The following is a 25,628-nucleotide window of genomic DNA, read 5'->3' as shown; positions in this document are numbered from 1 at the left end:
TGCTATAGGAAATCAAGAAATGAAGTGGTTCTGGGTGGAAATACTGGGGACTGCGTGTGGGGGGACCTGAAGTAGCTTTGGGCTCATGCCGAGTCAGTGTTATCTATCTACTATCTAAGACAGAAGGACCCCACTGAAGCCAGGAAGGACACTGTCTGTCTCCTGCCTTCTTTCAGACAACTACAGTTAAAAGCTCTCACTGCTGAAAAGTTGTATTAGCTTATTATTAGTGGGAATTTATATGGCAGTTCAGCTGTTAAAGAATCCTCCTGCAATGCATGAAACCCTGGTTTGATTTCCTGAGTCAGGAAGATCCTCTGGAAAAGGGACAGGCTAACCACTCCAGTATTCTTGGGCTTCCCTGGTGGCTTAGACGGTAAATAATCTGCCTGCAATGCAGGAGACGAGACCTGGGTTTGATCCCTGGGTCAGGAAGATCCCCTGAAGGAGGGCGTGGAAACCCACTCCAGTATTCTTGCCTGGAGAATCCCCATGGACAGAGGAGCCTGGTGGGCTGCAGGCCATGGGGTTGCAAAGAGTCGGACACGACTGAGCGACTAGGCACACACGCATAAGCTTTATCAGCAGCCATATTACTTCCAGGTGAGAGAGAGAAGGGGGTGCAGGCACTGACTGAGTCTTGCTGGAGCAGGATTAGGACCAGGTTCTGACAGATGGTGGTGGTGGGGGGCAGGGTGGGGGGTGTGCAGGTGGACAGAACCTGCAGGGGGCGGCTTGGTGAGAAAACCTGATTCCATGATAAAAATGTAAGGTAAGAGTCAGTGAATTCTTTAGCCACTAGACAGCATGAGAAATACGCACAAAGAAATGTCACACAAGGAAACTGCACACTCTTTTCTTATTTTTGAAGTAGGAACAGTAGGAAAAGAGCAGGCTTCGTGTTAAAATTTCTTCATATAACAGTTTGGAAAAGAATTGCAAATACAGACAGGAATTAGGATGTGTCACTAGAAAGACATTAAAAAGGGCTTTTTATTATTAGTGCTATCTCATTTTTCTTTCCCTATCTAAACATGTCGTCAGTTTAGTAGGAGGATAAAATAACACGTCCTCAACCTAAATTGCAGTAAATACTTTTGTGTTTGGTACGGAAGTCTGGTAAGATTTGGTACATCTCCTGGTTTGGGAGGTGGACATCCAGAATGTTGGTCAGAGCTGAGGCAGAGGTGCAAGGGAGACCAGGGAGGGGCTGCAGAGCAGGGGGCTCCTGTTCCCCCTGCAGGCGGAAGCTGAGCAGTATGACCAGGGGCTTTCCCTGAATTTTAGGGTGAAGGGGGGTGGCCACATGTGGAATTTAAAAGCTTACAAAGAAAGGAGAGATCAGAAGCAGTTTAACTCAGGATACAGTATTAAGAATTTCTCTTTTTTTTCACTATAAAAATTACAATTTCAACAAGGAAACTGTGGAAGACCACTAAAGGACAAGGAGGAGTCAGGAATTACGACAGTCACCTTTTCACTCCAGTAGTGATTTTTCAACGTGTTCCAACCTTTAAACTGGCACCTGACACTTCCTGCTCTGTTACTCAACAGTAAACCAGCCCAATTAAAAATGGGCAATGAATTTAAGAGATTTCTCCAAAGAATAAACACACATGGCTAATATACATGTGTAAAGATGCCCAACATCGTTAGTCATTGGGGAAATGCAAATAAAAAACCATGAGATACTCCTTCACACTCACTAGAAGGGTTACAGTAAAAAGAACGGAGAACAGCAAGTATCTGCGAGGGTGTGGGTCAGCTGGAGTCCTGTGGCTGCGGGTGGGAATGCAGAACGGTGCGGCTGCTGTGGAGAACGGGACAGCATCTCCACAGAATTACCAAACGATTCAGCACGTACACTTCCTGGTTTATACACAAAAGAACTGAAAGCCGGGACGCGAAGAAATGTTTGCACACAGATGTTCACAAAAGCTGAAGTACGGAAACAACGCGAGTTTCCGCTGACAGGTGAGCGTGCTACCCACACGCGGTCTAGCCACGCGACGGAACACTACTCAGTCCCGACAAGGAGTGAAGTTCTGGCACACGTGGCAGCACACACAAACCCTGAGCACATGACACTGAGACAAGCCAGCTGCAGAAGGACAAATCCTGGACGAGTCCACTCACATCCGGAATCTAGAGCAGTCAAATTCAAGACAGAGAGGAGAGCTGAGGTTATCACGGGGAGGGTGGAGGGCAAACGGGGCAACCCTGCTTAACGAAGACAGATCTTCTGTCTGGGGCGATGACAAAGTTTTAGAAACGGTGGTGGCAGCTGCACAACATCCTGAATAGAATCAATGCCCCTCAACAGCATTATCGACTCAAAGGACACGAGCCTGGGCAAACTCCAGGAGGGAGTGGACAGGGAAGCCTGGTGTGCTGCAGCCCACGGGATCAGAGTCAGACACGACTATAGCGACTGGACAACGACAAAACTGTCACCTTCAAATAACAATCTTGTTATACGGTATATTCTACCACATTTGAAGAAATTAATGACCTAGTATACAAAAAACCATTGAACCACACACGTTAGGTGGGTGAGCTGCATGGCACAGAATTACACCTCAATAAAGCTGGTGAAAAAAGTGTATTCAAACGCTTCAACGGCCACCTGACACACCCAACTTTGTGAATCTAAGTGACAACAGCCTTTTTATTTTTAATAAAGATAAAGTGCCAAGAAACCTGGAAATCTAAACACCGACGGTGGCAATCTAACGTTCATTTATGATACAATGATCATAAAATAGTTACACTCTAACTTGGGGAGAATTTTCAAAACAGCAAAAGCTCTTTAGTATAGGCATTTTGAACCCTTACTACACTTCCTCTGACTGAAGTCAGTAAACTGTGCTGTTAAACCAAGCGACGTGGAAGCATTAAACCGCATGCGGTTCAGCAGCCGCGCCGTTCACTCAGAGTAAACGGCAGTGCGGGATAAGGTGGCCATCTTATTACATAAGAGTCACTGTGGCAAGGGGACTTGTAATTAAAATTGCTACAGTTTGAAAGCTCGTAACACACGAATAAGATCGGTCTGCGTCCGTCGGTGCTGTAACTTAGGAGGGAGAGGCTGTCGTGGTGAAGGTGGAGGAGCCAGACTGCAAGGCTGATAGCTGCAGTGCGCACACCACACCGCAGGGCCCTGAGCGAGCGGCTGTACTTACCGGCTCAGTGAGGGTGCTGTCCTTCTCTAAAAACTGCACCACGCAGTAGGCCAGCTACGCGAGAGAGACAGAGTGTTAACACCGCACGTTACCAAGGAAACGCGGCATCACCGCCAGACACCTTCCCCTGGGAGACAGGCCTGGACGTGACCCATGCCCCCCACCTCCCACCCCGGGAGGGACTCTCAGGGAGGGACCCAGGACCGATGTGCGACACAGGTCAACTGGAGAAGGAACATCAGGAAGCTGAAAAAAAACAAACAAACCCAGGAGACGGTCTTTTAGACCAAGACTGCCAAGTCAGCCCAGGGCTGGTGAGGACTTTCCCTGTGGCCTTTTGGACACCGTAATGAACAAGTAATCTAACTGCTGGGGGAAAAAAAATCTGTTTCCATCTTAAATCCCTAAACTATTAATTTCTAATACAGAACAACTAACGTGATAATAAATTGGTTGGATGTAAAGATGTTACCAGTTAATAGGAAGCAGAGAAAAAACTCTAAGTAAAAGATTTCTCAGGAAGCCAGTGTTATTAGAATGGCTGGGTTCCCCAGTGGCTCCGCTGGTAAAAAATCCACCTGTAATGCAGGAGACACAGGTTCAATCCCTGGGTTGGGAAGATCGCCTGGAAAAGGAAATGGCAACCCACTCCACTGTTCTTACCTGGAGAATCCCAAGGACAGAGGAGCCTGGAGGGCCACAGTCCATGGGGTCACAAAGAGTTGGACACGATTTAGTGACTAAACCACCAACTACCACCCAGGAACACACTTTCTGATGCTATGAGGCACACTCCTCGAGGGAGGCCCCACAGAATGCAGGGGGGTGTTTCCTGGTTCTCAGACCTAGACAAGGACCCGAAACTTCCCGAGTCGCGTCAGTGTGGCTTATTTCTGTCTACATGGAACTTAGAAGAAAAGTGTGAAGGAAAATCCAAATTTCCTGGGGGAAATGCAGCCAAACAACCAGTTAGAAACCATTTATGGATTAGTTTTTCAGTGTAATTGTAAACAGATGTTTACAAAGTTATAAAAACTCCACAGCTTCAAAAAAAAAAAAAAAAACTTTTTGTTTGGAAATATATACTTTTTTTATTCTTTTGGCTGCACCATGTGGCTTGTGGAATCTTAGTTCCCTGACTGGGGATCAAACCCGTGACCCCTACGGTGGAAGTGCAGAGCCCTAACCACTGGACCGCTGGGGAAGTCCCCAAACAACCTGTCGTTCTGCCACTTTACTGGCGGGGAGACACAGCGGTGTCATCTTTGGGGTGCGAGGTTTCTATCCCGCCACAGGAAGTCTTCCTCCGAGAGGTCTTCCTTGACCCCTTCATTGTGTGAACCGCTCCCTTTTCGATACTGACAACCAATTTTGAAATTCTCCATTCTTGAGAATTTTCTGATATTCTTAAAAAGCAATCTCCTTTACTCCCTTATCCTTTCACTCATCATCGGAATCCTGATACCCAAGTCCACATGTGATGTAACAGAGAAAGCACTCCCTGCTGAAGGCTGGGGTTCAACATCCCAAGTTCACTGAGGTCCAAGCAGAGACGGCCACGCTCCCTCCCGAGGCCCCACCGACCGTCGAGGGAGGAGCCCTCACCTGCGGATGGTAGACGCTCAGAGACTTCACTTTGTGCAAAGGTAATAACACCTTCAATAAGAAAATCTTGTGCTCTTCTTTTAGTGGTAAGGCAAATCCGTTAATTATACTGTGAAAACAGAATTTATTCAAAGTTTGAATATTTACAAATTCCAGGTTAAAAAACGTATCTCGCCGTTTTTTAGTTTTTGTGTTCACCATGAAAACCAGCAAGCAAATTATGAGTGTCAGAAAAAAGGAGGGCGGATAGTGGCAAAAATTAAAAGACTGTTAGGTCCCTTTCAGGAAGCACAGTCATTTCTATCTTTGGAACTGCAGGGTGATTTAAAAATTCTGAGCTCACAGGTGGCTACCCGGAGTAGTGGGAGCCTCTGGGGGCAAAACCTCCTCCACCAGGCAGGGCCCTGAGACCGGCAGCTCGGGTGGGCACCAGCGCCTTCCTTCAGCCTCCACCATCGTCTGGAATTCTCACTCACTTCCCCAGAGAAATCCTGCCTCTTTATTCTAGTGCTGGCAGAACAGTCTGCGTGTGCAGAGTGGGGGTCATTTAAAAATCAACAAGAAAGCTGTTCCCTTCTGCAGGGAAAGGGGATCCCCTGCTCTTAACCTCCAAGCTGAAGCTTTCATCTGCAACATCGAGGGCGTAGTTACCTACTTGGCGTTTTACACTCAGGTAAGTTGCTGAGAGCTGCAGAAGTGTTACAGCAGTTTCTCAACTGGTGCCTTGTTTGTGAGCCTGGCGCGCTGGGCACTCAGGCAGGATCAGTCCGAAGTGACCACTGGGGTGATTTGGGGACAGGGGGACAGGGGACAGGGGACAGGGGACAGGAGAGGACCTCGTGTGTGGTGTGGGGGCTGTCCGGACACGTCACTTGGCTCACCTCAGCCTTGCAACAATCTCAGACATGAACACGATTACCTTCCCATTTTACAGGGAAGGAAACAGGAGGTGCGAGTGTTAAGTAAAGCTAAACAACAAGGGCACCCACTCTCGTGCTCACTGCTCTCTGCTGAGAGAGAACCTGGGACCGTGTCAGAGAGGAGCTCGCCACGAGGACTGTTGTTAGCTTTACATTTTATCTGAGACGGCGAGGGAAGTTGTTTTCAGAACGACTGGGCCTCGGTTCGCCAGATGACAACACTGCAACGGTGTTCTAACAGCTTTGGGAGTTACTAGACTGAACAGGAGGACAGTTTCCTCCCCGCAGGACTCCTCAGAACCTTTAGCTTCTAACGTGAACTGAGGTGTTGGGGAAAAAGCACTTTCGAGCTTATTCAGCGTGGAACCCTGAGGAAGGCTGTTTGAGAATCAGTGAGTTAGGAGGCCTGGGAGAAGACCTATTGGTCGTTGATTAAAAAAAAATGATAGGAAGCAAGAACTCTACTTGGATTAAGACAATGACATTTTTGAAATGTTAGTTTATAAGAATACATATGAAAAATTTATAAAATCAAAGCAACTTGAAATACTAGTATTTACTCAATACCCCAAATGTATAATAAATGACCTATTCTTCTTGTAAGTGTCAGATATAAACCTTCTTAATGTAGCTATTTTTAGCACTGCTCTTGAGGAAATAATTGAGATGGGTTCCCATAGTAATGCTACCGAGGTATATACGTGGAACAGAATCTACATATGGAACCATACGATGGGAGAGTCCCGTCACTCAGTCCTGATCCGAGGGCTCACCAGCCCCTGCCACTCAGTGAGGCTGATTCCAGTTCCTTCAGAGGACAGCCTGCTCTGCCCTGCTCTGGGGGGGCGGCTGAACGCAGTGAACTGGATCGCTTTGGCACGAACCCCACCAAAGGCTGTTCACTGCCAATTAACAGAGAGACAGCTTACCTTCCCAATATTTCCAGTAATTCTGCTATGCCATTGTGATGCTCTGTTTCATAAATAAATCTGGAAAAAGCAAGATGTCATTTAGCATTAGAACGCTGAAATCATGGCTAGAAAAGATGAAAATGCTCTGAAGAAGAAAACAAGGCTTTTAGGAAGAAAACCATGTAGCCAGGCAACGAGAAGCACCGCTAACTGTTATCAGAGACTCTTCAAGGCCTGGGTGTGCAATACTCAGGGGGCAGGGAGCAGGGCTTGCTCCCATTTCTCCCGAATATTTCACTTTGAAAGTTTCAAACATAAATTGGGAAGGATGTTTACAGTTAGCACTGCATCTCAACACCCGGATGTGACAACAAATAGCCTGCTGTTTGCTTTTATTTTTTTGCTGCATCTCAAGCTAAGCTGACACCTGACTCAATTTTAAAGCCTCCGATATTTAGCATGGTCTCTGCAAAGGGTACAAGCTACTTCCTTACCACTGGGGCTGGCTCCCTTACCTCCTCCCTGACACCCCACACTTTTCCTACGTTGCTTCAACTGCCATCTTCTGAACCCCGTCTGAGCAGCCGCTCCCTTGGGCCCCGTGCGTGGTCCCTGGGGCTCCCAGCGCCTGTGTCAGCCTGAGGCAGCAGACCAGGACTTACTGTCAACACGTCCCTGGTGTGAGGGCCAAGCCTGGCCTCTGAGACACGACTGCTGAGTCTACTGGGGCCAGGGACAGGAAACAGGACAGCGTCTTCTCTCTCCGAGGGTCCCCCAGGAACAACCCACTGCCGCCCCACAACCTGGCTCGCCTGGAGTCAGCCTAACCCAGAACACGCAGCGAATTCTGCCTGAAGCCAGAGGGGGCTGGTGTTTGAAAAACGTTCCTGGCTAGCAGACAAACACTACCAGTTTAGAGCCAGCTTCGGGCCAAAAATAAGTTCGCAATGAATAAAAATTTTCATGGTCCTCGTTTGAAACAAATGGAATACTGGCATTAAGGTAAAGACCAGGGGACACAAAGTGTGACATGCTTCCGAGGAGCGGGTCTCATGTCTCTAGATTTTGGAACCAATCTTTTAAAAATGGGGTCGTGAGGCAGGGAGGTAACCCCTTTGGCTACAACAGAGGTGGGTGATGGGCAGGCAAGGCAGTCACACGGAGGCCTGGACACCAGCTTGGACAGATCGGAGCTGAGCCCACAGGGACCCGGGTGACAACCGCTGAGCAGCAGAGCACAGTGGTGTGGTCGCAGCATGGAGCTGAGGCAGGGGTGTGCCCGTGATGGATCGTGGTGGCCAGGCTGGTGACAGCAAGGCTGCGTGGCGTGTGGAGGCTGTGCCAGCCTCAGACACATCGGCCCCGCCGCCCTGCCCTGAGCTGGAAGGCTGGCCCCTAGGGAGCTCCAGCCTCCTCGGACATCTACACGGGGAGGCGCTTCAGCTCATGGAACTCAAGGCTCCCTTCGCTTCACCTGTTTTACCAGAAATACTTAAAAACGGCTCAGACGTACAAAGTTACATTTTCGTCCAGCACGGCTGGCCCACTTCTGTTTCTGTTCCTCTGTGTCCACCGGGGCAGCTGGGCAGGCAGCAGCAGGGCCAGGCTCCTGAAGCCTGAGAGCTCGGCTCTGGCTCCTGACGCTTGGAGGCGGCCAGGCCCCTGGGTGCCACCTGTGACCCAGCGCCACCAGCGCCGATGTTTAAACAAGGGTGGCCTGGAGCCGGCAGCCATTCTGTTTTCCTAAATCAACTTTACTATCTTCTCATCGATAAACTCTTAATTTGGATTACTCGATAGATGTGGAGCAGGTACAGGAAACAGAAGGTTTCCCTGGTGGCTCAAACGTTAGAGTCTGCCTGCAGTGCGGGAGACCCGGGTTCGATCCCTGGGTTGGGAAGATCCCCTGGAGAAGGAAATGGCACCCCACTCCAGTACTCCTGCCTGGAGAATCCCATGGATGGAGGAGCCTGGCAGGCTACAGTCCATGGGGTCGCAAAGAGTCGGACACGCCTGAGCGACGTCACTTCACTTCACAGAAAAGAAAAAGCAAGTACAGCCCCCTTCCTTCTTTTCCAGAGGAGAGCAAGAAAGCGGGTGCAAAATGGGAGGCAGCCCTAAGGGTCCATGCAGAGCTGTGGTGTTCCTTCCTCCTTCCACACAAAGGAGCCAGGACTCCCCCCACGCTGGGCTGAAACCTGCCTGTCAAGGACAGGGCCCCCACAAACGGATGCCATGCACCCCTCTCATGAGGGGTGAGGCGCTCTGCACCTCACACGGAGGCGGAAGCTGGTCCCCCTCGAAGCTGGGCTGTGCTCACCTCCCCGAGTAGCTCTGACCCATACCAAGGGAAGAAGCCAGCTTGCCCCAGGCCGAGGCCAGGCCCTGTGGGGCGCCGGCAGCCCCTGCGGCCTCTGCCTCGAGTTCCTGGGGCCTGGGCGGGTCACGGGACGCGAGGGCCAGCAGACGGCTGACCGAAGCTTCCGGCTGCAGGGGCGCGTTGGCAGCAGAGGCTGAGGCCGGCTCTACCTGCCACCTAACCTTCGGGCTCCACCAGTGACCAAGACGGGTGCAAGCCCTCACCCGGAGCTGCCAGCCCTCAGCCGGGCTGTGTCTGACTCAGCTGTGAAGACGCTGACTAGACTTGAGAAAGCACAGGCCTAGGTAGGGGCCTCGCACCAGCAGCTCGGGGAGGGGGCCGAGCGTGTCGGAGACCGTCTTACAAGCCACGGCTGCGCCACGTCGGGCGCGACGAGCGGGGTGCAGCTCCTGGGGACCCTCTCCATCTTTCTCACATGAAGTGAGGAGCAGTTGGTGCCGAAGGTGGAGACCAGGCTGGTCACGGAGCCCACAGAACCGGCTCCCTTCTGACCGCACCCATCAGGGGCGGTTCTTACAGACGGGATCACTGAAGATAAGAGGAGAAGGCCACATGCCCAGCACCGAGCGCACAGGGAGAGCTGAGCTGTACCGGGTGACAAACTTCTGGACAACCACCTGGTCAGGCATTCCAGGCCGAGGTCACGGTTCCTCAGGTACGAGGCAGCCTCTCCTCCCTGCACGCAGCACTGACTGGTGGTTCTGCACAGAACAGAACCCATCTGCCCAGGGAAGGAACCTTCAGGCAGAGCTTCCTCCACTTTAGTCTAAAAGACCGGAACTGAAATCCTACCTGCTTGCTGTTGATTAAACAGGGGATGCTATGCTTTGATATATAAGCACATCAGCCAAGGAACGATCTTGTTAAAAAGGAAACACTACACCAACAAAGACAGAACAGGAACATGATGTTTAGGAAACACGACGTCACCCCTCTAAGTCATGGGTCCAGCCTGGGCTCCGCCATATAAATGGGCCATGTGGAGCGTGGAGGGAGTCTGAAGGGAGGCCATTCGTGAGCTGGACAGCTCTGACGCCAAACTGCATTGTGAAGTCTGCAGATAAAGTGGGGGGCGCCAGACCCTGCCGACCTGCAGGCGGGCGGGCGGGGTGAGGGACGGCTGGGGCAGGCCGGCCCTGGGGCGGAATTCCCAGAGAGGGCCGCTGGTCTTGGCTACAGGACCCTGTGTCTCGCCCACTGTCTCAGCCCCTCTGCTTTCCCTGCTTGGTCACGGCCACTAAAAAGGCCCCGGCCAGGCTACTGGGGTGCTCTGTGCGGGTGCCCCCAGGCCACCCCGTCCCACAAAACCCGCCGGCCTTCCAACCTCACAGCAGATGCCCGTCAGCGCCGGGATTCAGCACCACCTGAGGCATCCCAGAGCCGGGGGCTTGGGGCTGAACTGCCCCTTACTGCTTCCAGGGGCAGAGAAGGAACTATGCTAAGGGTTTTGTCCACGGACATTTATCGGGCGCCCCCAGGAGCCGGGCAGGAATCTGGAGCTGGAGCTGTGAGACCAGCCTGCCCTCCCAGGAGACCAGACCACCCGCCACGCCGGGGCCTTTCTGGTGTGGGTCTGTTTCCAGAGCCCGGGCGGGTGAGGAGAAGGGCTGGTGGAAAACGGGAGGATGTGCGGGGCACCGGGGGCTCGCCCAGAACCTACATCTGCTCATCCGAGGAGCATGCTGGCGCAGGAGTCGGCGGATCTAGGGGTGTTAGCACCCAGTTTCACAGAGGTGGAGGTGGGCCGGTGTGCAAAGGGAGAAGGGGGTCAAGCTGAACACTTGAGGGACACTCTTCCCTGAATCCTGGGGCGCGGCCCTCCTCCACCATACCAGGGCCGAGCCGGCCCCCGTGGACCTGCAGGCCTGGGGAGGCCCTGGTCGCTGCTCTGCCTCACCCACTGCTTCCAGCAAGGACGCCTCCAAAGAGCCCCTGCGCCACCCCCCACCCTCCTCCTTCCACCAAGATCCACAGGGAAGCGTGAGCTGGTGCGGCTCTGGGTGGGTCCAGAGGGAGCCAGGCTTGGGGTGCCCAGCCTGCTGATAAGAGCTGGACCACAGGCTGGGGTGCGAGCCGTGGGGTGGGGGGTGGGGGCGGGTAGGGGAGCAGGCAGAGCGAAGGGGCCCTGCCCAGCGCCGAGGCAAGAGGTGTAGATGGGCCCCCAGCTGCACACGACAGGCCGGCTGCTCACAAACAGCCCCTCCTGCTCCTCAGCCTCTGAAGGAAAACGGCGAGGCTAAGTGTGACGGGACCATCGGCGTGCAAGAGGGGAAGGCCACCGTGCACGGACTTACCTATAAAATATATTATTTATCTGTTTTCTGATGTAAGCTCTTAAGCCTAAGAATTTTCCATAGATTCTGTGAAGGGTAGTTTTGAGAAAATCTCTCTCGCGGGGATCTTCACTGTCAAAGAGCTCTAAAAGCTTCAAGGAGAAAAAGACACTCAGTGACACGGTAATGCTCTCTGCGTAGATCACGCAATCTGTAGCTTCAGCTAATCTGGGCCTTACCTGCAATACAAACTTCTGATCAATATATTTCTTCGCTATATTAGGTTGGAAATCTGGAGACTCTAAAAGTCTTAAGAAAAACTCATAAACAAGCTAGGAGGAAAGAAAAAAAAAACCACAGTGAGTCAAATAACATGGTATTTCATTAAATGGAGATTTCAAAATATACTATGAGTTGAATCTCTGTCTGCAAATACTAACCTTAAAAAAAACCACAGGCATGTATCTAAAGAATCTGTATCAAAGCATGTGGCTTAATTATACTGAGGATGGTAATTGCTTTACTTATAAGAACCACAGGCTATACTCTTCCGTGGCATCTACACAGGGACGCCCGTGGCTGAGGTCGCCCCTGCTTGGAGCCCACAGTGCACAGGAGCCACGACCCTGGCTGGGAACAGACTCCAGGTGGGATGTGCAGGTCCCGGCATCCCAGGGTCCTGGTGGAAGGCTGGACGCACAGGAAGCTGGGACCCCCGCATGAATGGGCTGCAGGCTGTCACGGTCACACACGATACTGAGGGCAGGGTGCTCTGCCTCTGGCCCCTCCTGTCTGCTCCCCATCGAGCTCCTTCCCAGGGTGTTTAGCTTCCCGACTGCCCTCCTTCAGCCGACCCAGACCTCCCGATCTAGCTCATGGGGCTGGCGCCCTGCCCAATCCACCTCTTTCTTCACAAATGTGTCAGAAAAACAGCATCCGTCAAGCAGGTGGGCCCTGGGATGCATCGCAGGCAACAGTAAGTCTGAGGACCAAGACTGAAAAATGTCTGCATAAGACCCGCGACCTCAGCTCGACAGTCACTTCCACTGAAAATATACTGACAGTTCTGTAGCTGTGTAGTTTCTGTAACGTGTCCAAACAAACAAAAACCTTCTTCTGCTACAACACTGCTCTCGGATGTGCAGGTCTGCAGGGCTGTGACACCAAAGCTCAGAGGCCTCCCCCCGCCGCCCCGGGACCAGCTGGGCGTGGGCTCCCGTCCTGGAGAAAACACCGTGTCCCGCCCCTCTGCTTCTGGGGCACCCGTGACCCCGTACCTGCAGGTGAGGCCAGGCTGCTTCTAACGTTGGCTCGTCTTCCTCTGGGTCAAATTCTGCTCCCGTGGGGTTGGAGGAAGGTGGTAACGTTCGAAACATGTTAACTGCAAACTAAAACCCACATATTCTATAATTATAACCAGGATATTAAAACAATTTCCAGAGAACATCTACAACAATCTCAAGGCATTCTAATGGCAGCTGCCTCCTGTGGCGATCTGGCTCGTCTTAGTCTCAGTGTTCGGAAGCGGCGTGGGTCTCGAGAGCCTGGGTCAACGCCGCAGCCGGACCCAGGGCCGTGACAGCCTACACCGAGGTCCCTGCCTGACCTCTGGACGGCCAGCACCAATATATACCACCCGGCAGGGATGACACCTGTTTCAGAACACGGAGAGAGTTCTGAGTGCTAGTGAGAAAAGCGGAGATCACAAAGGAAACTGTGGAGATCCAAGAACTGCAAACGGGGAGGAAAAAGCAGAGGTCATGTTGCACTGGACGCCGTGTGCACCTTCTGGAGTCCTCCGCAGGGACAGGGACAAGAGAGGCCACAGTGACGACACGGTGGTCTCCGGGTGGGCGGCCAGAGGAGCCTTTCCAGAGAAAGGGCTGTAGTGTTGGCAAGGAGAGGAGGATAGCCTCCTCTCGCCAGACAGCCCGGCCTGTGCCAGGACAGGACGCACAGACGGGCGAGTCCTCTGGGGTCCGGGCGATCCCCCCGCGCGACTCTTTGCCCTCTGCTTTGTTCTCCTCCTTCACTGTCCGTCACCACGTACCCCTAGCCCAGGCTCTGATTGATCCCAACTTCATAAACATCAGCGGGCTTTACAACACACGTTTTCTATACACAATCTAGAATTCCTGGGCGCACAGGGGTCCTCATGGTTAATGAGGATAAAGCACAACGTATACGACAGATTCCTGATATAAAATAAAAGTTTAGTTTTTCTCTGTCACCAATTCATAACCTATTTTTCTTTTGTAGTCAGTTTATTTCTAGAAAATTTCTGTTTTGTTTGGCTGTGTCGGGTTTTGGCTGTGGCGCTCAGGATCTTCTCTCGGGGCACACGGACCCTCCAGTTGCGGGGCACAGGCTCAGCAGTTGCGGTACTTGCTCTCCAGGTGCTCCGGGGCACCTGGGACCATAGTTCCCCAACCCGGGACTGAACTCACGTCCCCGGCATTGCACGGTGTATTCCTAACCACTGGCCACAAGGGAAGTCCCCTCGTACCTATTGGTTTAACTGTGACCAGTGACCTCACCAAAATCTTTGAGCCAACCTACGCCAGTTAACAGAGCTTGACTCTAGGGATCAAAAGAAGCCCTCTGTCCCTGCAGCCCAGATGCACAGAATCAAACCCCCCCCAACCTACAAGGCAGAATCCCATTCCACGGCAATAGAGAGGGTCTCTGCAGGGAGTTCAGAGCAAATCTGGCTCTTCAGAGAACAGCCTTGTAGAGACCAAGCGAAAACTCCAAGGCACCTGTTTTGGCTCGTCCTGTTTTTCTGTAACACCATTTTCCATGAACAAACACAGTCACTCCCCATACCACGGGCTCCAGAAGCCCCCACACCGAAAGTCTGGTCTCTAAGTCGTGTGAGAGGAGCCCACACAGGTGGTCCAGGAACAGGAGGAACAAGAATGGCTGGAACAAGGAACCGAAAGCCAGAACAACTACAACAGTTTACTAAAAATACGAGTAATGCTCTTCTTGCGGCTCAGCTGGTAAAGAATCCTGCATCTGTAATGCAGGAGACCTGGATTTCATCTCTGGGTTGGGAAGATCCCCTGGAGAAGGGAAAGGCAACCCACTCCAGTATCCTGACCTAGAGAATTCCAAGAAATGCAAGGACACGCATGTGTAGTGCAGGGGGTCGTAAAGAGTCGGCCATGACTGAGCGACTTTCACTCTCGCTTTCCTAAGATAAAAGTAAAAAGGGGCGGTGCTCCAGAACCTGTGGACGGGGTGTGCGCACAGGGCCCAGAAGAGGCCTCCCAAACAACAGGTGACCGCAGAGCAGATGCTGGGACAGCCGTGGCCAGGTCGAAGGGGCAAGTCCTCTGTCCCTGGCCCCCAGGTTCCCGCCCATTAAGGAGAGGCGAGCTCGTCTCCTCCGGGCCTGAAGGGTGGGGCGGGGGCAGCAAAACAAGCATGGTCACCACCGCCCGCCACCCCCCCTCCCAGGCTGCGGGGTGTGAGAGGACAGGATCAGAACGGAGCCGGGGGCCTTCGTGGGGTGCGGCATTCCTGGGCCGGGCTTCCCAATCCTCTCCCTGAGAGCCACTGGTTGGGGGGCTCCCAGAGATTGGGGCTGGGAGCCCTGGAGGGGAGGTGTCTGTGAACACACTCCACCTTCCTCTTTGGGAGACTTGCTGGTGGGCCCATGATGTTGGGGTGCAGGGCACCTAGAGGGGAGCACAGGGGCCACAGAGGTCAAAGGGGAGAGAGGAGGGGTCAGCTTGCCCGGATAGGGGCTGGAGGCTGGGACACATGGGGAGATGGCCGCCCCTCAGAGGGGGTATCCGGGGAAGCCCAACATTCCCCAGAGCACAGACACCCCCGGGAGGGGTGGTGACCCGGGCAGAGGCCAGGCTGCAGGACGGCAGGCACAGGCCCCGCTCAGGGGATAGGTGGGGATGGTGAGGTTCTGAGCCGGGGGTTGAGTGTTAAACTTGGTGTGACAGCCATAACCAGAGGAGCAGGAAAGGGAGATACAACAGATTGTGGTTAAGGCAATGGCTGAAAAAAAAAAGCATACCTGGCTGACGGCTTAGAGTACCCACTATTCAATCCAACAGTGATCTGACTGTCACTATGATGGCATTTAGTCACTGTGGTCACATCTAGATCAGCTCACTTTAAGGAAAGATTACCCTCGAGAATGAGAGTGGGCCTCATCCAAGCAGTTGAGAAGTCTTCTAAGAGCAAAACCAGCTTCACCGAGGAAGAAGCAAGTTCACTGTGCACAGCGGCGGCGGCTCCCGCCCCTCGGGGTTCAGATCTGCCCCGTCGGACTCCACGTGTCCTAAGACAGAGCCTCAAAAATCCACCCATCCATCCATGCATCCATCTGCTCCTCTCTGTCTTTCTCTGCTCTATCTTACTGGTTCTGCTTCTCTGGAAGAACTCCGACTGATCCATCCTTGGGGCCTGCAAGGGGCTGTGGACCAAGTTGGTTTGAACACAAAAGTCCCCTTTTCAGTGTTCTGTGAGGATGACCATCTTCGGTCTAGGAAGTTTTATTACTGGCCAGCTCCAATGGATAGAAAATTATTTGTTTCATGCAACAACAACAAAAACCTCACACTAATTTCTACCCTCCTTTCCTACCACATTTCACTGCACTGATTTAATGCTCTAGAAAAGGGTAAAGACATTAAAAACTAAAACACAGATAAAAGAGCAGAAAGCAAAAAAACAGGCCACCTCAAGCTGTCCTTGGGTTTCCAACCCACCAACATTTCTTAGCCCGGAAGCTTCGGGGTCAAATGAATTGAGCACCGTGGCGTGGAGTTTAGCTTCAGCACTATAGGAGGCGATCACTGCCAGCATCACATCACGCCATGGATATCAGAGGGAATCCGTTTCTGCTGTGAGTCTAGAAGCCTTAGATCTGGTGCAGATCATGCAGACCACCCCCCACAGCCTCTCAGCGTGCACCCCGATCTGGGCACACAGAGCCTGAATCAGGTCTTGGACAGAAAGGTGCAGCGTGACCTTGGGGCAGCCTCCCTGGGCCCTCTTCTCACTCAAGAGCAGGACCCGAGACTCAACAGCCTACTCAAGCCTTGGTTTTCTCACCCGCAGAAAGAGAGTAAACCCCTGCTTTGCATGGGGCATGTGAGAAACAGACGTCGTGACGCGTGTAGGCGTGCACAGCCCCCGCGCACGCGTGCAGGCATGCAGAGCCCCCGCACACGGCGTGGACTGACCGTGCGGTAGGAAGCACCTGCTTTGACAGCTCTCCCGACACTTCTACTTTCAGTATTTAAATGACCCTGGAGATGCTCTTCTCCCAGTTGCTAAATTTACTGAGTAAACACAAACCAAAATGGCTCAAGAAGCGAGTTTATGGAAAAGTCTCACCATTGAGCAGTAACATGCACGCTTTCTATGCCTGTGATACTCACCGCCAGTGGGTGAAGTAATAAAACACTCATGCTGTGAGACACCTGCAGTACAGTAAACAATATAAAGGTTTAAGACAGGAAGGGATACACTCCAAAAAGGAACACTGATAATCTAATTTCAGAGACAAGGAAAGAAAGGTTGATTACTCAGTTCTCTGTTTAAAACCACAAGGGTTCTCTACTGCTACTGATTCTGTTTTATTCATATCACTAGGATTTATAAAGATGAGTCCACCAAAGACCAAATTACAGCCCTTCCTCCGGTAACAGGAAGGCCAGGCTCTGAGGGTCATATTGCTAAGAGACACATTTTGGGGGTAGGGAGGAATGGAGCCCTTCCACGTTATATTTTAAATGGCAAGCTGTTATTTGACTGCAAATTACGTAACTGGGAAAACCAACAGAGGCAATGGCCAGAGCATCACAGTGGACCACCCATACGAAAACCAAAAATACACACCTAACAGCAACAGCCTCTCCACCAACAGCAGGTAATGAGGAAACGTGATTAATAGGTGGACCCCCAGATATGTGGCCACAAAAACGACCAAGGACCTGGGAACTCACAAGCCAGTTACAAGGCCTCAGAGCATGAAAACCCTAGGAAAGGCACTAAAGAATACCCGAACGAACAAGGACCCTTCCCTTTGCCAGTGTGAGATGACATCGTATTACAAAGATGTAACTTTTCCACAAAGCAATTCATACTTTGAAAGCAATCGTAGTAACTCTAATTGACTTTTTAGGTGGATAATAATCCTAGTAGCAGTCTTAAAGAGAAAAACCGTCCCCTGCCTCACTTGTAAAATGAGATCAGTCTGGTTTCACAGCAGAATTCAGGCGTCATCCTGGGGAACGTCTGCTTGACTTTGACCCTCCAGCACCTGCCGCAGCGCCCAGCACCTGGTAGGGCCTCAAAAACCTGCTGAGAGTAAGTGGGTCCTTTGGGAAAAGCACTGACCAGTCACCTTATTAACTGCAACACCAAGTAATTACCTGGAAACTGTGAAAATGTCCCAATTAAACCTCAGCTCTCCGCTGCAGTGTCATTTCATCAGGGGAACCTCTCCTGACCCCAGGCCCAAATTGGGCCCCTGAGTTCAAGCTCTTCCATCATCCTGGACCTCTCTTCATGATCTGTGTCTCAAATATAACTGGACGGTTGGGTGATTCCTGGTCTAATGTCTTTCCCCTGGTGCTGCTTTCCAGGGCCCATCGCTTCATGCGGCACAGAATGAGCACTCTATTAACGTGGTGGGGCAGTGAAGTTGGGTCCCCTCCTCCAGGAATCGACATCATCACTTCCTCTAAGTGACAGCTGCTTTCAAAGGATGCAGCTTCACCTTCAAATAGATGCCCGAATGAAGGAACCACAAGCTGAACTCTTACTGTGAACAGCTGGTTATTCTTACGATCAAATATGTTCTTAATCAAAGTTAAAGCTATGGAAATAAATACCTACAAATCTTTATAGAATACTTAAATAAAGGAAATTTACTCTCACGTTTTCAAACAACATACAGTTTAATTTAATGACTATTTCACTATTAAGGGTATAATAGCATCTTCTTCAAATGAAAATATGCTCGTCATTTATAGTTATGCGATTCATGGGGTCGCAAAGAGTCGGACACGACTGAGCGACTGATCTGATCTGATCTATAGTTATGCATATAAATTTATTCTTTAGTTTTTATTTTTTGAACTTCAGAACAGAACATTTACTTACAAAAGATAACCACTAATCTGCAATACTTATAGTTCAGTTGGTGCTATTTAAAGATAACACTGCAACTGGAAGCTTCTCCTAAACTGTTTACTCTGGATCTAAGGTGACTTTTACACAGCCTCTGAACGATGTATTCCCCAGTATCTTGCTATGAAAAACCTCAACGATAAACAGCTGAATTTCATAGTGAATAACTATACAGCTACCAATTAAATTTTACCATTAACATCCTTATACATTACAACATTACGTACATTGATTTTTTTTTTTTTTTTGCAATAAATTGTGAAAAAGTTTAGGAATGCTTTGGAATGGCAAAACTATGTATTCTGCATTCAACATGAGAGAAATGAACTGAAAAGGGAAGCTTAAGAGCTAAAGTATTTTATCTGCTGGTCATGTGTGCATAACCAACCATCTTCTTGCTATGTGCCATCTCCACTGGCTAGATGTACACAGCTACACGATTATAAATTATGCACATAACCTTTAATTAGTTCATTTTTTAGAATCATTGCTGGACCACCTGTGTGAATGCAGTTACAAACCAACTGAGTATCTATTATAAATGAAGCAGAGACTTACACTTCCTGACAAGACACAGAAACAGAAATGGGATTTGCCCTACTTCCTGAAACAATGAAAAAAACTAAGCTAAAACATATGGAATAATGGTTTGCAAGGCATGGATTTCAGGCAGTGAAAGATAGAGATTCCTGAGAGATGGGAAACAAATACCCAGCTTTCTCCTTCAACAGAATTTCCAGGTTTCAGCACAGGCAGAAAGAACCCAGGTGACGTTCAGCAGACATCAGGTGTTAGAATTTGCAAGGTACAGTCCCAGAGAGGACAGAGGTGCACAGAGACAACTCCAGAGACTGCAGAGGTCTCCTTCAACTATTCAGCAGAGGACTGACCAGCACATCTGTGTCAGAAAACTACTGGAGCCTGCAAGAAGAACACCCGAAAAGAGCAGAGACCCAGTACTCCCCCGGGGCCAACAGCGGTGCCTGTTCCCACCAACCAGACTGGAAGAATTCATTAATTCACAGAGTACCGGGCTCATAATCAGAGGGGTCTTATCTCAGTAGAGGGGATAATTAGCCACAGAGTGACTATGACCACAGTCCTTCCTTCTTGTTGTTCAGTCGCTAAGCTGTGTCCGACTCTTGGCAACCCCATGGACTGCAGCACTCCAGGCTGCCCTGTCCTTCACCATCTCTTGGAGTTTGCTCACAGTCATGCCCACTGAGTTGGTGATGCTATCCAACCATCTCATCCTCTGGTGCCCCCTTCTCCTTTTGCCTTCGATCTTTCCCAGCATCAGGGTCTTTCCAATGAGTCAGCTCACTAGTCCTTCCTAACACCTCTTAAAAGCAAGAATCAAAAGGATCAAACTGTTTGCAAGTAACTTAACTGCATGCAAAGCAAAGCTCCAGAACATTAGCAGAAATCAGTTAAGTACGCAGTATTCATCAAGACAAAATCCACATGGTCAGGCATCCAATAAAAAATTAATTACCAGACACATAAAGCAGCATGAAAGATATAATCTATAACAAGAAGGAAAACCAATCAATTGAACTGACCTGGGACTGACACAATGGTGGAATTAACAGATAAGGCTAAAACAACATTCTGTGTTTATAAAGTTAGGTGGAGACACGAAGATATAGAAAATACATAAACTATATAAGATGAAGACGACAATGTGAGATGAAAAACTTACTGGGTGGGAATTAACAAAAAAGTGGAGACACTGCAGAAAATTACTGAACTTGAAGACAACAAAGGGAATCACCAAATGAAACACATGGAAAAAAAAAATACAATGCTAAAGAGAAAAAGAGCACCTGTGAGCTGGGGGACAACTCTCAGGGGCCTAACACACACGTTACTGGAGTCTCTAAAGGATTATGGTGCAGGGGGGCAGAAAAAAATGTTTGCAGAGATAAGGGCCAAATACTTTCCCAAATTTGATAAAAATTATAAATGAACTCCAAACAAAAGAAAAAGAAGAAAAATACACCAAGGCCCATCGTAATCAAGGTGCTTGATTAAAAAGAATAAAAGAAAAAGATCGTAAAAAGCAGCCAGAGGGAAAAAAAAAGATGCACCAGGTTCAAAGGAACAGAGGCAGGAAAGGCAGCCGACTTCTCATGAAAAACGATGCAAACAAGAAGAGAGTGGAGCACAATTTTTAAAGGATCAAACTCTGACCTGCTGCTCTATACCCACAGAGGTATTGTGGGTTCAGCTCCAGACCACTGCAATAAAGTGAATGTCAAAAATAAAGCTAGTCACACAAAGCTGTTGGTTTCCCAGTGCCTATAAAAGTTACATTGAAACCGTATGATAGTATATTAAGTGTACAATAGCTTTATGTCTAAAAACGCTAACCATTATCTGAGTCTTCAGAGAGTCATAATCTTTCTGCTGGTGGAGGGTTTGAAATATTTTGAGCATTACCAAAGTGTGACAGTGGGACACAAAGCGAGCAGAATGGTTGGGAAATGGTGCCAACAGAGCTGCCTGTCACAGGGCCGCCACAGATCCTCAATGTGTCACAAACACAATGCATCCAAAGCGTAATGAAGTGGGGGATGCCTGCGTGTCATTCAAGATCAAAGGCAAAAGAACGACTTTCTCAGGCAAACAAACGCTAGAAGAATCAATCGCTGGCAGACCTCAGGGGTGGGCCTCCCTGATAGCTCAGCTGGTAACGAATCCACCTGCAAAGCAGGAGGCTCTAGTTCGATTCCTGGGTTAGGAAGATCCCCTGGAGGAGGGCATGGCAACCCACTCCAGTACTCTTGCCTGGAGAATCCTGATGAACAGAGGATCCTGGTGGGCGTCGCAAAGAACTGGACACAACTGAGCGACTACCCATAGCACAGCACAGATGTCAGAGGTAAAGAATCGACCCGCCACATGGGAGACTTGGGTTTGATCCCTGGGTTGGAAAGATCCCCTGGAGAAGGAAAAGGCAACCCACTCCAGTATTCTTGCCTGGGACATCCCATGGACAGAGGAGCCTGGTGGGCTATAGTCCCCATAGGGTTGCAAAGAGTCGGACACAAATTAGCGACTAAACAACAACAGACGTCTACGACAAGAGAAATTTAAGAAAGTCCTTCAAGCAGAAGAAAACTGGAATCAGATGGATATTGGAATGAAGAATACTGAAAACGGTAAGTATTTGGGTAAGTATAAGAGGGTTTAAGAAAGAGAGGAAAACAATAGAATGGGAAAGACTAGAGATCTCTTCAAGGGAACATTTCATGCCAAGATGGGCTCAATAAAGGACAGAAATGGTATGGACCTAACAGAAGCAGAAGATATTAAGAAGAGGTGGCAAGAATACACAGAAGAACGTATGAAAAAGATCTTCACAACCCAGATAATCATGATGGTGTGATCACTCACCTAGAACCAGACATCCTGGAATGTGAAGTCAAGTGGGCCTTAGGAAGCACCACTACAAACAAAGCTAGTGGAGGTGATGGAATTCCAGTTGAGCTATTTCAAATCCTAAAAGATGATGCTGTGAAAGTGCTACACTCAATATGGCAGCAAATTTGGAGAACTCAGCACTGGCCACAGAACTGGAAAAGGTCAGTTTTCATCCCAATCACAAAGAAAGGCAATGCCAAAGAATGCTCAAACTACCGCACAATTGCACTCATCTCACAAGCTAGTAAAGTGATGATTAAAATTCTCCAAGCCAGGCTTCAGCAATACATTAACGGTGAACTTCCAGACGTTCAAGCTGGTTTTAGAAAAAGCAGAGGAACCAGAGATCAAATTGCCAACATCCGCTGGATCATGGAAAAAGCAAGAGAGTTCCAGAAAAACATCTATTTCTGCTTTATTGACTATGCCAAAGCCTTTGACTGTGTGGATCACAATAAACTGTGGAAAATTCTGAAAGAGATGGGAATACCAGACCACCTGACCTGCCTCTTGAGAAACCTATATGCAGGTCAGGAAGCAACAGTTAGAACTGGACATGGAACAACAGACTGGTTCAAAAGGAGTATGTCAAGGCTGTATATTGTCACCCTGCTTATTTAACTTCTATGCAGAGTACATCATGAGAAACGCTGGGCTGGAAGAAGCACAAGCTGGAATCAAGATTGCCGGGAGAAATATCAATAACCTCAGATATGCAGATGACACCACCCTTATGGCAGAAAGTGAAGAAGAATTAAACAGGCTCTAGATGAAAGTGAAAAGGTGAGAGAAAAAGTTGGCTTAAAGCTCAACATTCAGAAAACAAAGATCATGGCATCTGGTCCCATCACTTCATGGCAAATAGATGGGGAAACAGTGGAAACAGTGGCTGACTTTATTTTTCTGGGCTCCAAAATCACTGCAGATGGTGACTGCAGCCATGAAATTGAAAGACACTTACTCCTTGGAAGGAAAGTTATGACCATCCTAGACAGCATATTAAAAAGCAGAGACGTTACTTTGCCAACAAAGGTCTGTCTAGTCAAGGCTATGGTTTTTCCTGTGGTCATGTATGGATGTGAGAGTTGGAGTATAAAGAAAGCTGAGCACGGAAGGATTGATGCTTTTGAACTGTGGTGTTGGAGAAGACTCTTGAGAGTACCTTGGACTGCAAGGAGATCCAACCAGTCCATCCTAAAGGAGATCAGTACTGGGTGTTCATTGGAAGGACTGATGTTGAAGCTGAAACTCTAGTACTTTGGCCACCTGATGCGAAGAACTGACTCACTGGAAAAGACCCTGATGCTGGGAAAGATTAAGGGGAGGAGGAGAAGGGGATGACAGAGGATAAGATGGTTGGATGGCATCACCGACTCAATGGACATGGGTTTGGGTGGACTGCGAGAGCTGGTGATGGACAGGGAGGCCTGGCGTGCTGCAGTTCATGGGGTCACAAAGAGTTGGACACAACTGAGAGACTGAACTGAACTGAAGAGGGTTTAACAATTTTTAAATCTCTTTAAAATAGAACAGTTTCCTAAAAATAATATACCATGGGGTTTATAACATACGGAGAAGATGTACAGCAACAACAGCAGAAAAACTGGGGGAGAAGACATGGAAGTCCGCTGCTGTGAACGTGTTTACGTGACACGGCGCACAGTCACTTAGAGGCTGACTGTGACGAGTTACAGATGCATTCTGGAAAAGCTAAATACATGAGATCAAACACTAGTTATAGTTTAGGAGTTTCCTGGTAGTGCAGGGGATATGACCCTGCCTGCCAGTGCAGAGGACATGGGCTTGATCCCTGGTCCGGAAAGACCTCACATGCTGTGGAGCAACTAAGGGCGTGAACCACAATTACGCAGTCCACGCCCCAGAGCCCACGAGCCGCAGCTACCAAGTCCTGTACGCTGGGGCCTGAACGTCGCAGCTCCCGAAGCCCAGGCCTGGCGCGTGCGCTCCACAGGAGAAGCCCCGACAATGAGAAGCCCGCGCAAGTAGCCCCTGCTTGCCGCAACTAGAGAAAGCTCTCACAAAGCAATGAAAACCTAGCACGGCCGAGAATAAATTAAAAAAAGTTTTTTTTTAAAAACAGTGATAGTTTAAAAGCCAACAAAAGAGATAAAATGTAATCACAAAAAAATATTCAATTGGTCAAAAAGAAAGCAGAAAAAGAGGAAAAGGGAACAAAACCCAGATAGAATAAATAGGGAAAAAATATAGCAAAATGGTAGATTTAAACCCAACAATATCAATACTCACAATGAAAGTTAATGGTTTGACTACCCCAATCAAAAGGCAGAGATTGCTTGACTGAATAAAAGTATAAGACTCAACCATATACTGTCTACGATAAGTCCACTTTAAATATAAAGATACACATTGGTCAAAAGTAAAAGGAAAGAAAAAGATTTGCCATGGTAACACTAGTCAAGAAAGAGTTGGAGGGACTATACTAACATACAAAGTAGGTTTTGTAGAAAATAATGTTACTTGTGATAAATGGATCATTTTACAGTAATAAAGGACAATTTAATTAATAAATAATACTAATACGTGTGCACTGAATGACATGAAGCACGTGATGCAACTGCAAAAACAGAAAGAGAGAATGAAAAACTCCAATTACAACAGCAGCAAAAAACGAAATACTTATGAGTCTAAAAAATACACGGGAATCTACATGCTTAAAACTTCAGAGATGACCAAAATGCAGAGATATGCTGTGTTCCTAGACTGAAAGGGTCAATATTGTTAAGATACCAATTCTCTCCAAATGTACCTATTCAATACAATTCTAATTAAAACCCTTGAAAGATATTTTGTAAATAAAGACAAGCTGATTCTAAAATTAATTTGGAGAGATAAAATAACTAGAAAAGCTAAACAATTTGAAGAAGAATAAAAAGGTTGGACTTGATCTCAAAATTTAATACAAAGCTAATGGATTTCCTCAGTGGCTCAGATGGTAAAGAATCTGCCTGCAGTGCAGGAGATCTGATTTAATCCCTGTGTTGGGAAGATCCCCTGGAGAAGGGAATGGCTACCCATTCCAGTATTCTTGCCTGGAGCATTCCATGGACAGAGGAGCCTGGCAGGTTACAATCCACAGGGACACAAAGATTCGGACACAACTGAGCGACTAACACCATCACTTCACAATCATGAAGACAGTATGGTAGAGGTGAGCAGATCCCTCGATCAGTGGACGAGAATACAGGGTCCAGGAACACACTCACAAATACGGTCAGTTGTTGACTGACCACATCAAGAAGGTGGGAAGGAATTCAGTGGAGAACGGTTATTCTCTTCAACACACACTTGGACATCCATAGGCCAAAAAATGAACCTAAGAGAAAATGGATCATAGATTTAAATGTAAAAGTAGAAACATTTAGGAGAAAATTTTTTGAGTTTGGGTGGGACAAAGAGTTCTTATACATGACACCAAAAGCAGTATCCGTGAAAGAGACAAACCATGAATTAGACCTAAATGAAAAACTCTGTAAGACACTGTTAACATAAAAAGACAAGCAACACACTGAAAGAAAGGATTTGCAAATCACGTATCTGGCAAAGCGTTTGTATCCAGAAAATGTAAAGAAGTGTCAAACTCAGTAAGAAAACAACCCAATCAAAAAATGGGCCAATGATATGAACACACACTTACCCAAGGAAGATATGCAAACACAGGAAAAGATGCTCAGCATCGTCAACCGTCAGGGAATTCCAGCTTAAAGTCAAAATAAGATAAAAGGACT

The 25,628-nt window shown here is 48.8% G+C and overlaps 1 protein-coding gene across 9 annotated transcripts in view; it reads right to left on the bottom strand.

Moving 5' to 3' along the window:
* Positions 1 to 25,628, bottom strand: part of PPP2R5C (protein phosphatase 2 regulatory subunit B'gamma) — a 140,391-nt gene that overhangs the window by 22,385 nt on the left and 92,378 nt on the right. For all 9 annotated transcript variants that reach the window (XM_070775743.1, XM_070775749.1, XM_070775746.1 and 6 more), the window contains 6 exons: positions 12,549 to 12,659; positions 11,511 to 11,603; positions 11,293 to 11,423; positions 6,637 to 6,696; positions 4,788 to 4,896; positions 3,183 to 3,236 (listed from right to left, as the gene is read on the bottom strand). In XM_070775743.1, the coding sequence (XP_070631844.1) occupies positions 3,183 to 3,236; positions 4,788 to 4,896; positions 6,637 to 6,696; positions 11,293 to 11,423; positions 11,511 to 11,603; positions 12,549 to 12,659 (558 nt within the window). The remainder of the gene's footprint in view (positions 1 to 3,182; positions 3,237 to 4,787; positions 4,897 to 6,636; positions 6,697 to 11,292; positions 11,424 to 11,510; positions 11,604 to 12,548; positions 12,660 to 25,628) is intronic.

Source organism: Bos indicus, chromosome 21 (genome assembly GCF_029378745.1).
Source record: "Bos indicus isolate NIAB-ARS_2022 breed Sahiwal x Tharparkar chromosome 21, NIAB-ARS_B.indTharparkar_mat_pri_1.0, whole genome shotgun sequence".
Classification (NCBI taxonomy): Eukaryota; Metazoa; Chordata; class Mammalia; order Artiodactyla; family Bovidae; genus Bos; species Bos indicus.
This window is presented reverse-complemented; position numbering and strand designations above follow the sequence as displayed.